The sequence below is a fragment of the Hyaena hyaena genome, unplaced genomic scaffold, assembly GCF_003009895.1.
Source record: "Hyaena hyaena isolate Hyena2069 unplaced genomic scaffold, ASM300989v1 scaffold_118, whole genome shotgun sequence".
Classification (NCBI taxonomy): Eukaryota; Metazoa; Chordata; class Mammalia; order Carnivora; family Hyaenidae; genus Hyaena; species Hyaena hyaena.
The window spans coordinates 2,258,432-2,272,805 of NW_024080751.1; the positions used below are offsets into that span (position 1 = coordinate 2,258,432).

Consider the following 14,374-nt stretch of genomic DNA (forward strand, 5'->3'; position numbering starts at 1 on the left):
TTCTCAGGTCATGATTAGTTCTGGCATCTACTTAGGTCTGCTTCAAAGGAAGAGAGAGGGAAGGAGGGAGGGAGGGGGGAGGAGAGGGCGGAGGGGAAGGGGGAGGGGTGGGGTCGGGGGAGGGACCAGCCCTGGAAACCTATGGCCCCTGCAAACACCTGGGACCCCAGACCCAGGGCAGAAAGGACCACGGCAGATGGAGGGCACACACATCCGGCCAGGAGAAGGTGCCAGAAACCTTCGAGCCACGGTCCTTGCCACCCCCCCCCCACCTCGGGGTCCAGGATCATGGGGCTCCTTGCTGTCCCCAGTGCTCGAATCACCCGTGTCCCAGCTTCCTGCCCGCAGGCCTCCTCTCGGGGTCTCTCCTGGCCTCCCCCCTGCGCTGGCAGGGCCTGAGAGCCCCCTACGCCCTGGACCGTCTGCTACAACCCAGGACTGGGGAGCCCTGCTGGCCTCACAGAAGCCTGGCTCTGCTGCCCCGGGGCCGGTTCTGCGAACCCAAGGTGCCGGCAGAGTTTGGACCCACTTCAGATGAGCCTTCCCACATCAGTGACGCCTGCCCGGCACCTCCTCAGACACTGGGCCTCTGTTTGCTGCAAACGTCCAAAACGGGAAACAATTAGCACGTCTGAATGCTTGATAATTGCTAATTTTCTGATGGTGCCCGGAACATCTGGGGTATCTTGTGTGCACGTGACCTCAGCACTCAGGAGTCATCTTTGCACACGGTCCGTGGGAGATCTAAATGAGCTACGGGCGTGGGTCTGGACAGACAGACAGGGAAGGCGGGCCTGGACAGACAGACGGGGCAAATCAGCACCTTCTGGCCAATCTCCCGACCTCCTTACCCGATCATCAGCTTCTGATCCATGAAACGGGACCAGCGTTACCTCACGGGCGGAGCTTTCGTGGGGATCACACGGGCTCTGTGGGGGGGCCGCAGGCGGTGTGGCCGGGGCTCGGTGTTCGTACAGGACCACACACAAGGCCTCGCGACTCCTCTTCTCGAGAGGCCGCTTGAACACACAGGTCTGAAGTGCAAAACCTTCATCTTTAAGCCACAGCATCTGTGAGTGTCACCCTCACGTCTAACTGCTGTGTGAGCTTCCGGCACGGAGGGTTTGGATTCGGTGACAGGTGATTATACGCACACGGGGCAGAAGTCAGAAGACGGGAGTCCTGACGCGCTGTCCCAGTGTGCAGCGGCCGCGCAGGCCACGAGGGCCGTGGCCACGGCAGCGGAGGGCCACGCTGCAGCAGCCGCCTCTTTCTGGCCACCAGCCACCGGGACCCTCTCTCCGCATGAGCTTGGACTCTGGGACGACACCCAAAGCCGTGCTTTTCCAACCTTACCTCTCATCCCACGGAAGCCACTTTCTGTGGCTATAAACCTCCTCCTCTAAATCTCCTACTTGCGCCACCAGGCAAAAGTGGCTCAAAGAAAGAGTGCTGAAAACCTAAAGCCGCACCAGCCCCCTGAAAAGGCAAGGCTGGCCCCAGACACAGCCAGAGGGGTGTCGCGGTCTCCGGCCAGCTCTTCACGGTGGGCTCTGGGTGCTCCTTCTCGGGGACCCCCAGGCGGCTGCCAAGCGGGGCCACGGAGGACTTCATGCTCCCAAAGGAGCATCCCTCCGGCGTCCAGAGCCAGGAGCGCGCCGGCGCGGGGCCAGCGGAGCCACCCGTCGGGGTGCCGTCCTGCTCTGCGCCCACTCGCAGGGGCCAAGGTCAATACTGCGGACGGAGACTAAGTCCCAACACCTGCTCTTCCTGGATGAGGCTGGCTAAGAGACCAGCAGAGACTGTACACCCCACAGTGGGAGGGGGAGACAGGCAGCCTGGCCTCAGACACGTGACGAATCACCCACATCCTGGCCAGGGACTCCAATGTGGTGACCGTGCGTTTCATCTGCCCGGCAAATATTTACCAAGTGCCCATAGCACGCTCTCTGCAATCCAGGGTGCTGGGCTTGGATGTCAGTCTAGGCCACTAAAGCAAGACAGAGGTCAAGGGCCAACGAACAAAGGATGGGCAGAAGGACCCCAAAACCTGGGTGTGGGTCAGAGGATGAAACGTGTTCCGAGCTTCCAGAGGGAAGGACAGGCACTTGCTAGTGGGCACAGTGCTGTTTCCCCAAGTCGGGGGTTGCATCGGGCTACGCACGACAAGAAACCCAACCGTGGCATGCTGGCCGCATTGTTCTCGCCCCTCAGGGGACGATGAGCCCACAAGCTACCTGCGTGTCCTTCGAGGACACCACCTAGGCTCCAGTTCCTGCTCTGCTGTCCCTCACAGTCACAAGATGGTTGCTCTGACCCAGACATCGCATCTGTCTTCCAGGCAGGAGAAAGAGGTAAAAAAGCAAAAAGCAGAAGGCATGACCCGCTGAATCTGTTCCTCTTTATCAGGAAGGAAACCGAACGACACAAAACAGCCTTTTGCAGAAGCATCATCATCTAACAGTAACCTGACCGGGCCCCACTGACTAGAACTGCCAGCCTGGAGTGCGGGAGGCCACCCGCTGTGTGAGCATCTTGCACGGGACCCGGCGTGTGCCAGGTGGGTGGGCACAGAAGGGCGTCAGTGAGGAAGAGGGCCGGGAGGGTGCCTGCCAGCCAGCCTGCAGCGTCCGCGGCTTCCAAGTGCACGTGGCTGGTGTGTCGCCGCTCCCGCTCCCCTGCGGGTCACCAGGGCCCCGCCCTCGGGCTCCTTCACCTGAGAGTCGGCCCACACGGCACGCGGGGCACGATGCCAGGGGCTGGGCGGGCAGAGGACTTGCTCACCTCCCGCCCTGCACCTGGGGACGCCTTCTGCCCCGGCAGGAGCCACCTGTCCACACAGAGGTGGCGGGGAGGCGATCTTCAATGGCCTTGGTGCTGTGGCCGCGCCGATTACACTGTGGCAAATGCTTATATGCCGACTCCAAACACCTGCGTTTGGACGGCCTGGGCCCGACCCTCCGTCTCTGCGCGTGGCATGCGCCCGGGTCATTCGTCCCCTGGCACGGCCAGGTAGGGCGCTGGACGCAGACGCCGAGGCTGGTCCCTCTGCGTCCGCCCCTCCTCCCCGCCTCCTCCCTGAAACAGAAGCCTACTCGCTCCGGCCTCCCCGCCCCGGCAGCTGGGAGTGTGGGACACACACCGGGAACGCGGCGTGTGACCTAGCTGCAGCCAACGGGAGCCACGAGCCTCCTGACAAAGTGCCTGCTCTCCTGGAATGGGGAAGGGGTGCGGATGGTGCTGCCCCTTCCTCCTTCTCCAAACTCAAATGCAATGCCTGGAGCCACAGCAGCCAGTTTACAACCATGAGGTGATAACCTGAACCGACAAAGTGGAGACGGTAAGGCAAAACCAGGCACGTGATGGCGCCTGCCACCGACAAGCCGCCGTCCCAGCCCGCGACCGGCTCTCGCCTCACCCTTGCGTGAGAAGAATGAACCCCCATTCATTTAAGATTCTGGACGTCAGCTTTTATCCTGTTGGCTGAGAATGTTCTGAAATGATATAAATAGTAAACCAGAGTGACAGGCTGCTGCCCTCACGAACTTTCGGGTTTAGGTAAGGGAGGTGACTGAGAACAGTCCTCCGATGAGGGAGCAGAGCGTGGCCCGGGGTGCACGACGGCCCCGCACCCACGTGGGATGGAAACACAAAGGCTCATCAGCAGAAGCAGACCCCTCTTTCCCGTGTTACTTGAGCCCACGCTCCCTGGGTAAGGTCCAGCCCCCATCCACACGTTTCTACTCACACGCCGCCTCTGCTCCAGCCCTCAGGGGAGGAGGAGGTGGGTCCCCACCGCACAGCCGGTCACCGCCCGTCCTGGGGCAGTCTCACCGTGAAGGCGCTCTGGGTTTTCCAGAACTCTGCCCGCCACAAGAGAGCAATGCAGGTCACCGCATCAGCTGCAGCCGGACCGTTAATTATTAACAAAGCTGAGAAAAAGACACCGGCTCAGCAACCGGCCCACACTCAGCCAACCATGGCACCCAGAACGTTCCATCCGGGCCCAGGGAGAAACAGCTTAACCGTGCTATTATAGATATTGCCATGCGCCGGTGATCACGGCCTTGGTGAACTACCCTGAAAACAAAGCCATGGTCAAGAGTCCGTGTGACCACATCCACGTGCTGCTGGAGAAGCACACGCAGGAAACAGAACTCGGAGGCCATCTAGCAACATACAAGCCAGCGGGGCAGACGCCCCCAACTGCCACGCTCTGCAGCTCCGCTGATCCGAAGGTTCACAATACCATAGTATTTGCTACCCTACTGGGGAAAACTATTTTAAGCCTAATTAGCATGAAATTTTTAGAATGGAAATGCTTTTCATTTAGACATAAAACAAAATGCCACGACATTTCTTCCATCCATTTATCATAAATAAGTTAATTACCATGTAACAAATCGTTCCTTCTGGAATCTGGAGGTTTGGGGCTGCTGGTAAGCTGACTCAGGCACAGGGAAGGAGCCACCGAGCAGTCGTTAATGGCTTTCGGCGCACTCATAATAAAACGGGGGCTCCGCGAGGCTTTGCTCGTCACATGAAGGTTAAGCTCTCTCCGTTGGAATAACTCAATTATAAGTAGTCATTATCAGTTTAACTTGATTCCTACCAGAATAACAGAACTGCTGGTGCCTCCATCTTATTTTGGATGCATACGTCTTCACTGCAGCCTTGTCATTTGCGAAGTTTGTACACAGAAAGAGAAATTTTTATCTGTCCTGGTTTGAATGTATGTCAGCGTTGGCTTTTGCCTCCGTATCTGCAAAAATTATTTCTAGGATAGAAAACATCTCTCTGTCCCTGGGAACAGTGTGGTGAAGGGGGGTGCACGCAGGGCCAGGCGAGGCCGTGGGCCCCAGCCACTGGGACATAGTGCCCGTCAACCTGCGTTGAGCTGGGCCACATCTCAGGTACAAGTAAGGGCCCAGGAAATGGGTCCCGCACCCGTGAAGCCCGTCTCCTGGTCCAAGTTCACCTACCGCGATGGGCTCTTCACCCCCCACTGGGTGAAAACCACCTGGGCTCATGACAGGCCGGCGTCCAGCCAGAGAGCACGGCTTCCCCACAGCGCTGGCCAAGAGCAGAGGGGCCAGCTCGCCACCAGGAGGGAGCCTGGACGCCTGTCAGAAATCCCACATTTCATCATAAAAGGTCTGAGACTCTGCCGTTCTCTTCCACGGTAGGTAGTACCCATTACTCAAACAGAGGCCCTCTTTCTGAAACTCCTGGGTACAAGCGAAACTCCAAGATCGTATCAAGAGCAGCTCGGAGCCCAGCCTCCAGATCAGCACCCAGGGGCACCACAGTGCCCGTTATGTGCAACAGTACAACGTACTCAGAAAAAAAGAATGTTCCAGGCCTTCCCTGAGGGCACACAGGGATGCTGTGAAGACCAATCCATCCTGAAAGAGAGTCTGCCCTGGCGAACTCTGAAATCACATGCACAGTGCGATTCACAGAGCATCTCCTAAGGCTCCCACCACATATGCCTACTCAGGCAACACACTCAATCTGCTCCTGGCCGACTGCTGCAGATTTTCTTTTTTGGGGCAAGGGCAGGAAATCCAAGAAAGACCCCACAGATCATGCCCTTAGCCGTCAACGCAGATGACAACAACCGGGTCAGGGGAGTTGGACTCAGTAGCAAATAAAAAATCCTGGTCCACATAACCAAGAACAAAGCAGGTAAGTGACCAAGCTCTGTCTCCAAGGACCAGGATCTGAGAAATCACCTCCCCCACCCAAAGGAGCTGCTGTCAGCTCTTGAGGGAGAATCCGAGATTCTCTGAAATCCGAATCTGGGAGGAAGTCAGCAGTGAGGATTATTTTGTCGTGAGAGCTGAAATTCAGCTCCGAAGCTTTATCCAAAGTTTGCTCCTCCGTCACTCCCAAATCAGCAAAGAGCTGCTGCTTCTGGGAAGGCGCTCAGCCACGGTGTCCGCAGCAGGATTTGGAAACCTCGCAAGAAGGACTGATTGATTTCCCCTCCCGCACAAAGGGAAAGTTTAATTAGTTTGTCTCGAAAGAGAAACAGATCAACATGCAGAATGATCTACTGTCTCTTGACTTTTGAAGCTGCCTCTGACGTTCCCGTCGCCAATGTGGATATAATCCTACAATTACGATAAAGCTAATTGGTAGTTCCCTCCTGCATATGTGTTTTCGTGTTATCAGTGGGGTAGTAATGAAAATGAATACCACGTTTGTGAACAGAACGTCTGTGGGTTTATTTACCGCATTTCCAACAACATCGTCTGCTTTATCATGCATTTCAAAGCAGGGATAATTTAAGAATCCAGAATTTCATACATAAAAATACTTAGCAAGAAAGTCTCTCCCTGTACATTATTTGGGTGACGTTACATCCGAATTCCAATTTGTTGCCCAGGAAATGATTCACCTCACTCAAAAATGACAGGCATTCTGAATCATTCACCTGGGACGCAAAATGCTTTGAGGTCCAGGGAGCCGCACCTCACTGACCTCACAACCATCATTTGGCAAAGAGCCTGCCTCAAAGACCGCCCCAGCCCGCCTTTTCCATGCAAAGGACTCTCCAATCCAGAACACAGTGTGCAATTTCTTCCCACCCTCCACGCCATCCCCCCTACCTTTGAGAAGCTTCTCTCCTTCCAGAATATTCTCCGAGATAAGTGCTGTGTAGTCTTCTTCAGAGAATCCAGCCTTGCACGTCTCCCTGGCTGTAAGATCCCCACTGTGGGCCTGAGAACAGAGAGAGACGCGGTTGGGACAGATGTGAAGTTGGCAGAAATTTAATCCAATGGCTGTTTCTCAGTGGCTGCTGCAGGCAGGGTCTTGCCTCTGGCGACGACAGGGCCACGTGAGCCACAGCCTGTCCCCAAAGGGAACGCGCCCTGCTCCCCTGCTCTCACGGGCTCCCCCGGTCCAGCAACACCCTCACGGGGGATTCCGTCCAGACCCCACGGAAGCCTGAAACCCCCGAGCACCCAACCCCATATAAAAGGCTATTTCCTCGACACACAGACACACACGCCCGTGGCCAAGGGTGGTTTATAAAGCGGGCGCGGCGGGAGAGGCACGCCAACTAAGGCTGAAACGGCACTCGGAACCATGTGCTGGGGTCCTCGGGTGGGACTGCGCTCTCGCCGGGGAGACACCTCCCTGTCCTGTGCTCGCCCTCCTCGTGACCGCGTGACAGGGTGCGACGCCTGCACGATGGGACGGACAGGATGTGAAGGATGCGCGTGTGTCACGGCGCCAGGCTGCACCTGACCTGACTGCGCGTCCCGGGGAGGGTCCTCTGCTTCCCAGGCTGGGGAGGCGGGAGCCCAGTGCGGATGAGGGGGCTCCGCTGGACTGGCCTGGGCACAGGGGTGCAGGCCGGGAGGAGGGCAAGCTGATGGCAGGGATGCGGGTCTGGGAGGGCCTCTCTGTCCCCCAGAAAGGAAGGTCTGAAGAGTGTCTGAAGACAGGCAAGGAAGCCACGGAGAGGAGGAGGTGCAGCCGCCGCAGCCCTGACGGCCACTGCCCCTCCGGGCCCCAGAGCTCAGCTTACGTCCTCTCTGTGGGTCACCAGGGAGGCAGGAGGTGGCAGAGTAAGACAGGCGGTCCTCCCAGAGGCGCCGGAGCGCTGGACGAGGAGGGAGGCTCCCCAAGCCTCGGCTCCACCCTCCAGCCCTCCCACCTCCACTGGGCTGGACCCTTGTCCGCCCTTGGGGCCCCATCTCCGACACCAAACAGGTGACACAGCTCCCCTGACTGACGGAAAGGGTGGGTGTCCTCCGGTCCTGCCCAGAGGGAGGGGCTGGGGGCGGGCTAGGGGCTCCGGCCAGGCTGGGGGGCGGGGAGGGAACCGTCGAAGAGACGCCGGAGCGCAGCGGCCCCGCTCCCCGGCCGGCGCTCGCCCGCAGCAGGGGCGCAGCCCGCAGCCTTCGAGGGGCCGCCGAGCGGAACGCGCCTCCCGCCGCGGCGGCCGCTCCAGCCCCGCCCGCCCGGCCCGGCACCCCGACGCCCGCCCGGACGCGGACGCCCTCCCCGAAAAGCACAAGGGGACAGCGAGGGGTGCGGGCTCGGTCCTTGGGGAAGCTCCAAGCCGCGGCCCCGCTCCTCGCGAACGGAGCTCCACAGAGGACTGGGGCCCCGGAGGGGAACTCGGCCGGGAAAGTTTCGCCCCGCCCGGGCGAGGGCCGAGCGCAGCCGGAGCGCCCCGCAGCCTCCGAGCGCGCCTGGGGGCGCCGCACTTGTTTATCTCCGAGGCTGCAAGCGCGCTGCCCGGAGGAGCAGCGAGGCCGATCGGCCACGAGAGGGGGTTCCTGCAACTCCCGCGGCCCCGCCGCCTCCCCCGGGGCGCCACCCGGCGCAGCCCCGCACGCCGCCCCCGGGGCCTGCACCCGCCGCGCAAGCCGCTCTGGGGGCCGAGCTCGCGGGCTCGGCGGGAAGGAGGCGGGCGCCCGGACCGCGCTCCCGGGCACGCTCACCCCGCGCCCGCCTGGCTCCCCGGCCCCGCTTCGAGCGGCGAGGGCCCCGCCGGACACCGGCTCCAGCCGCGCCTCGGGGACTCCGCGGCAGGGGTGCCCCGCGGTCCATCCACATCCACCGCCCACCCGCGGCCGCGGTCCCGGTCGGCGCCCGGAAGCCCGGCACGGAGGCGGCGCCGCGCCGCGAGACCCCGGCCCGGGGCACGGGGCGGCCAGGCCGGGTGTCCCCGGCACCGTGGCTCGCTGCCTCTGCCGCCAGCTCCCCCGCCCGCAGTCCCGGCCCGAGCGGGGCTCGCCAACTCCGGAGGCGCGCGGCTCCCGGGCGATGGAGGGCGCGCCGGCTCCGCCAGCGGGCAGCCTGCCCAGGCGCGGGAGAGCCGGGCTCCGAGCGGCGGCCGCGGACCTGGGGCGGCCGAGGGATGCTCGGCGGGTCCCGCTTCGGGCAGAGCTCTCCGGGCCCTCCACCCACCCGCGCCGCACCGCGCTCCGCACCGCGGCTCGCCGCTGCCCCGGCGGCTCCCGGCTCCTGCCGACCGCGGGCGGCTTGGCGGAGCGCGGGAGCCTCCGGATGCAGCGGTGCGCGCGGCGGGGGCGCCCGGGAGAGCCCCTCCGGGCGAGTGCGCGCCCCGCCGGCTCCGGAGGCGGCCCCGCGGTGCCCGGGGCTTCCGAGCGGCCGGGACGCCAGGCGGCAACTTACCCGGAGCGCGCCGGAGAGCGAGAGCAGCACGAGGAGCACGCCGGAGCCCGCGGTCATCTTCCCGCCGCGCCGCGCCCCGGCGCCCGCCCGGAGCCCGGAGCCCGGAGCCCGCTCCCGGCCGCCGCCCGATCGCGCAGCTCCGATGGCCGCCGCCGCCGCCGCCGCCCGATCGGGCCCCGCGCCTCCAGGCCGGCCGCGCCGCCGCGATCGCCGCCCGGCTCCGGGAGCCAGGCCAAGTCGGCCGGCGGCGCGCTCCCTCGGGCCGGTGCGTCCGCCGGCCTCGCAGCCGCCCGCGCCTCTGTTCCGCGCGCTCCGAACTGCAGGTGAAGCCGCGCGGCCGCCCCGCCGAGGCCCCGCCCCGAGCCCGGCCCCTGCGCTCGCTCGGCCTGACGCGGGCCTTAAAGGCGCCGCGCCCCCCGCGCCGCGCCCGCGCCGGGCGCCTCCGGTCCGCGCCCCCTTCCCGCTCGGCGGGGCGGCCGAGCCCGGGTGGGGGGAGGGGTGCAGGGCGGGGACCTCCCCCGCCCCCCCACCGCATACCCTGGGCGCCCCCTCTGGAAGGGGAGCCCCCATGCTTGGGCCAACTTCCTGCCCGGCCCACGGTGGGAGGGCGCTCCCCTTCTGTTCCACACGTTCAGGGCGCCTTCGCACCGACTCCCCGGCCCGGGCCCGCCTCACGACAGGCCCTGCACCCACGCTGGGCGGTCGGGAGTCACCCCTGGGAGACCAGGCGGGCCGCGGGGAGGGCGCCGCGCCGACCAGGCTGTGGTTCCGAAGCGGGCGGTGCTGACCCCCCAGCGCAGCGCAGAGCCCTGGCCGCGCTGCGCCCCTAACGACCGGGCACGCGGCTAATTCCTGTGTGTGCATCGAAACACGCTGCTGGGCCTCCGAGGCCGCGAAGGAAGGGAGAGGCCCGGGGAAGGACAGGGAAGGGATGTTCCGCAGAAGAGCTGTGTCAGGAATGTCCGCGCCTCCGCGCCGGCCGCCAGGCCCGCTCCGTTTGCTCTGCTCCGGTGACTCTGAACTGGGGGGACACTTCTTTAAGGGAGCATCGAGTGAAAAATGCGTGCGGCTTGGAAAGTGAGTAAATGTTTCTTGCACGTTTCCTTTTGGCTTGGAGATTTAGGGAAAGTGGTTTTGTTTGCTCAGATATTTGAAATTTCTTTGTCTTGGTTTGGAGGAGCTCTGTGTCCAGAATACATTAGTTCTGGTTTAAGAAATGCGCTGCAAAGGAGGGGGGAGAGGATTGAGTGCAAGTGCAGAGCTCCAAGGTCAGAGCCAAGGGGGCAGGAGAGCAAAGAGCCGCTGAGCCGCCTTTTCTCCCCCCTCGGGGCCCTCCCACCTGGGCAGGGTGGTCTGCTGGTTAGCGCAGTGCCCGCTTCAGACCTCACAGAATCGACTAAGCCAGGAGGAATGGGCTAAGCCAGGGAGCCGGGTTAGGTGTAGATGCAAACCCCCAGGTGACGCACATTTTCTCGCCCCTTAAGCATGCGTGGCTAGTAAACAGAACAGCACATCTGTACCAGACCCGCCACACCTCACCCTGCACCTCGGCACATTCCTGACCCGGTGGGGGCCTACAGGCTGCAGGTCTTCATGGCTGAATGTGCCGGGCTTATCACAGTCACACTTGCACAGAGGTCCTGCGTCACCAGCAAGGTTTCAGGGACAAATCCCCCCCCGGAAATCCAGGCTGGGGGGAATTGCTTTCATGTGCTCACACCTCTGAAAGGCCCCTGCTCCTTCCCCACTCCTACCCCGAGGACTTTCTCACTGCCTGGAGAGCCCACACAGGCCGTACCAAAATGCCCACGCGGGGACCTGCCTTTGTCTTCAGAAGGCCAGAACACAATGCAAAGTGTTCCTGACGGGGTGAGTTCCAGAACAGCGTTTGCTCCCCTGCACCCTGTAACCCGCTGGAGTGCAAACAGGCACGGCCACTTGAACAACAGAAAGGGTGGTGGTGGGTGGGGGTCCTGAGGCCCAAACACTGGATGACACACCTCCCTGTCTCCGACCGGCTGCTGAGCGCCTGGACGGCCAAAGCACATCTCCACTCTGCACTTCCACACGGGGTATGCGCATCCGGAGAATATCCGCCTGGAGTTGGCCGCAGATGTACCAGGTTTGTGTAAATTAACTCCTGGAGTTGTCCTCCCTCCACAAGTGCGCTCTGTTTACACCCCCATTGCCCAGCGGGGCGAGGGGGTGCATGGAGATGCTGCCGTCCAGCCCAGGCCCCGCACCCCTCACGGCCCTTTCACTCGGCGTCTGCTGCCTTATGGGAACTCACATGTTCAGGCTTCCAAGGCCCTGCAGTAGCTGAAGCGAGTCCAGTAGAGAGCATTGGTTTATCAGGCTTGCTGTGAACGAAGCAGTGAGAATGCGTTAAGGGAGGAGGGAAAACTGATCTCAGATATACAGCAGTGGAGTGAGTCTAAAGGGTGGCCTGCAGCCAGGTCACTTGAAGCGTGACCCCAGACCGACAGCATCAACAGCCCTCGGGAGTCTGTTTAAAATGCAGAACCTCGGGCCACACCCCAGATCTACCATCTAGGCATCTGCATGGTAACCGACTCCCCTTCCTCTCTGCCTCCATCCTCAGATCATCTGCTTCAGAATCAGAGAGAGGCTCGGGAGACACTCAGACTCCTGGGCCCCACCTGAGACCTGAGGTCGTGGGGCTTTGGGGAATGGGGCCTGGGACCTGGCCTTGTAGCCGCCTCTCGAGTCGATGCTCATGTACCCGAGCATTTGAGAACCACTGGCCGATCCCACAGGTAAATAACATGTCCTGGGAGCCTCATAAAAATGCTTCTTCTTGGGCCGTGGATCTACGGGATCTGGACAGCTGGGGGCAGAGCCGGGGACGCAGCAGGAGGAAGATGGCCAGACCCTGTTACAGGGGCCCTGGGAGGACTCCATCCGGCCCTGACCTGCCTGGCCTCCCTTCTCCCTCCGGGGGCTCCAGTCCACCTGCATGAGAAGCTGCCAGATAAAGAACCCTAGAGAAAAGTGGGCTTTTGTTTCCAAGAGAGATTAAGACTACTCATTTGGGAGGGTGGCATGTGAGCGACTGTTTCCTCCCAACACCTGTAAACTGTTGACTGTAATTGGTCCACAGATGTTTGCTAAGCACACTTGCCGAGGTGGGTCCGGGAAGGGGCTCACCTCTAGAGGCAAATCAGACGCTTGTATCAGGGATACGTTTCCCTGCCTTTTCGTCTGCTGTCAGTTTGCTTCCCCCCCACTTACCATTATTTTTTAGACACTTCAGTGTTAGATAAAAGCTGTTTTGTAAAGAAAGCAGTGAGATGCCAGTAAAAGGTGCGTTTCTAGAATCCAACAGAATCTTTGTGGGCAGTTGAAGATATTCAAGCGCAGTAAAAGCGAGTAAAATCATCCTGACACCCAGCCCAAGGACCCTCCCTGCAAGGAGCAGGAGAGAGACGGGGAGAGAGGGGGAGAGAGGGGGAAGAACGGAGAGGGAGACAGGCTCTCACACCCAGCTCTCTCTGCTTCAGCTCTAATGACGCTCGGCCATGAAGCCCATCGACTGTTCTGTTGTCACAAACATCATGGTTTCCCTTTTAACGTTGCCTGATATTTACTGTGTCCCAGACTTGCCTGAACAGTTTCTGAATCATCATCTCGGTCATCCTTGCGTCCACAGAAGGCAGGAGTTCCTGGGGACAGAAGACGGGCCGTGTGGCCAGGCTGTGGCTCTGCACTGGGCAGCGGGTCTGAGCTGCCTGCAGCCTCTGGGACAGAAACCTAGGAGTAAAGCTGCAAACGTCCCTTGCCAGCCCCAGCCCGCACCCACCTTCGTCCTTTCCCAGCTTCCCCTGGTCAGGCTGGTCCCCCTCCCCACCCCCCTCCCCGGTCGGGGAGCTGACCTCCGACCCCACCAGGCTCGTGCATCCCTTGGGCTCCTGTGTGTTCGCCCTCCGTGCCCTCAGCCGGGACACCGTCAGCCTTTGTGTGGGAGGTGGCGCATCTCCATCACTCACGCCCCCCTCTTCGGGGTCAGCGCCTGGCTTTCACTGCTCTGGGGCTCCTGCTCGCCTTCCCCGGGCGCTCTGAGAGCCTTGCGGGCACTGGAGTGGTGTATGCACCCCCTCCACGGAGCCCAGAGCCCGGTGTCCAGTGGATGGATAGGCAGGGCCGTGGCAACAGCGGTGGCCCCTAGGGCAGCTCTCTGGGCCCGTCTGGGCCACACTCCACGCTCCTTCCGGATCCAGGGCAAAACACTGAGGAGCCTGACCCAGAACCTGGGGCTGCCTGAGTCCAGACCCACACCCTCACTTGAGCCAGCACCCCGAAGCTGTGTTTGGAGGGAGACAGAACCCTGGTGGGTATGGTTCTCCGAGCCGCTGCTGCTGCTCCGGATCTGGGGCTGGGGGACAGGGACTTTGCCGCTTCAGAGACTTCTGTAGAACAGGGGAGCAGCTCAGAAGGGAAAGGGGTCGCTGACCGGCCTGGGACTTGCTGGAGGAAGAGGTGTGTCCGGCAGCAGGCCGGGAAGGGCCCCCCAGGACCCCAGCGGCTCTTTCGCTCTGAGTGTGACTTCGCCCGTTTGTTTCCTGTCTGCTGTACGAAGAGGGGGAGCTCTGGCGGTGTGGGAGCAGGGACAAGTGTCACCAGTCACAGAGTGCTCACTCACGACCTTGCATGGTGTCGACTTGTCGTTGGCTGGTTTTTAGAAGTGGCTGACAGAAGGAGGAAGGGAGGTCAGGTAACCTCGGCTGGCGCGGGCAGACTGGTGAATGTCAGCGGCAGAGCCGCAGCGCACCCGTCCCCGTGTCCCCGGGACGGCCGGGCCCCTGGCACCCCCTGACGTGGGACGGAGCTGTCACTGTGCATCTCTCGGGTGCCCTGCATCCCCGTAGCACCAGGGTGCGAGCAGGGAAGTGAATTTTCTATCCTTTTCCTGATTCCTTTCTCTCTTGCTTCTTCTCCCGAGCACATTGCACGTGCGTCCACCTCCCTCTACCTGGAGCCTGAGGCCTGTCACCCCTCACCTGGACCTCTACAGCCACCTCCTCCCCTCTGCTCTCCTTGCAAACCGGGCCCTGCAGGGGCCCCTGGAAACGTGAATCTGAGAATGTCCCATCAGTCCCCCCTGCAAACCCTAGGGTTGGACCCTCGACCACGTCTCTGTGGCCCACCAGGACCTATGCCATCGGTCCCCACCCTGGCTCCGCCCCCGCACCAGGAC

At 61.8% G+C, this 14,374-nt stretch overlaps 1 protein-coding gene across 1 annotated transcript in view; it reads right to left on the reverse strand.

Moving 5' to 3' along the window:
* Positions 1–9,216, reverse strand: part of CDH4 (cadherin 4) — a 514,294-nt gene extending 505,078 nt beyond the window's left edge. The window contains exons 1-2 of the mRNA XM_039237054.1: positions 9,160–9,216; positions 6,615–6,726 (exon numbers count right to left, since the gene is read on the reverse strand). Coding sequence (XP_039092985.1) covers positions 6,615–6,726; positions 9,160–9,216 — 169 coding nt within the window. The remainder of the gene's footprint in view (positions 1–6,614; positions 6,727–9,159) is intronic.
* Positions 9,217–14,374: the final 5,158 nt, after the last annotated feature.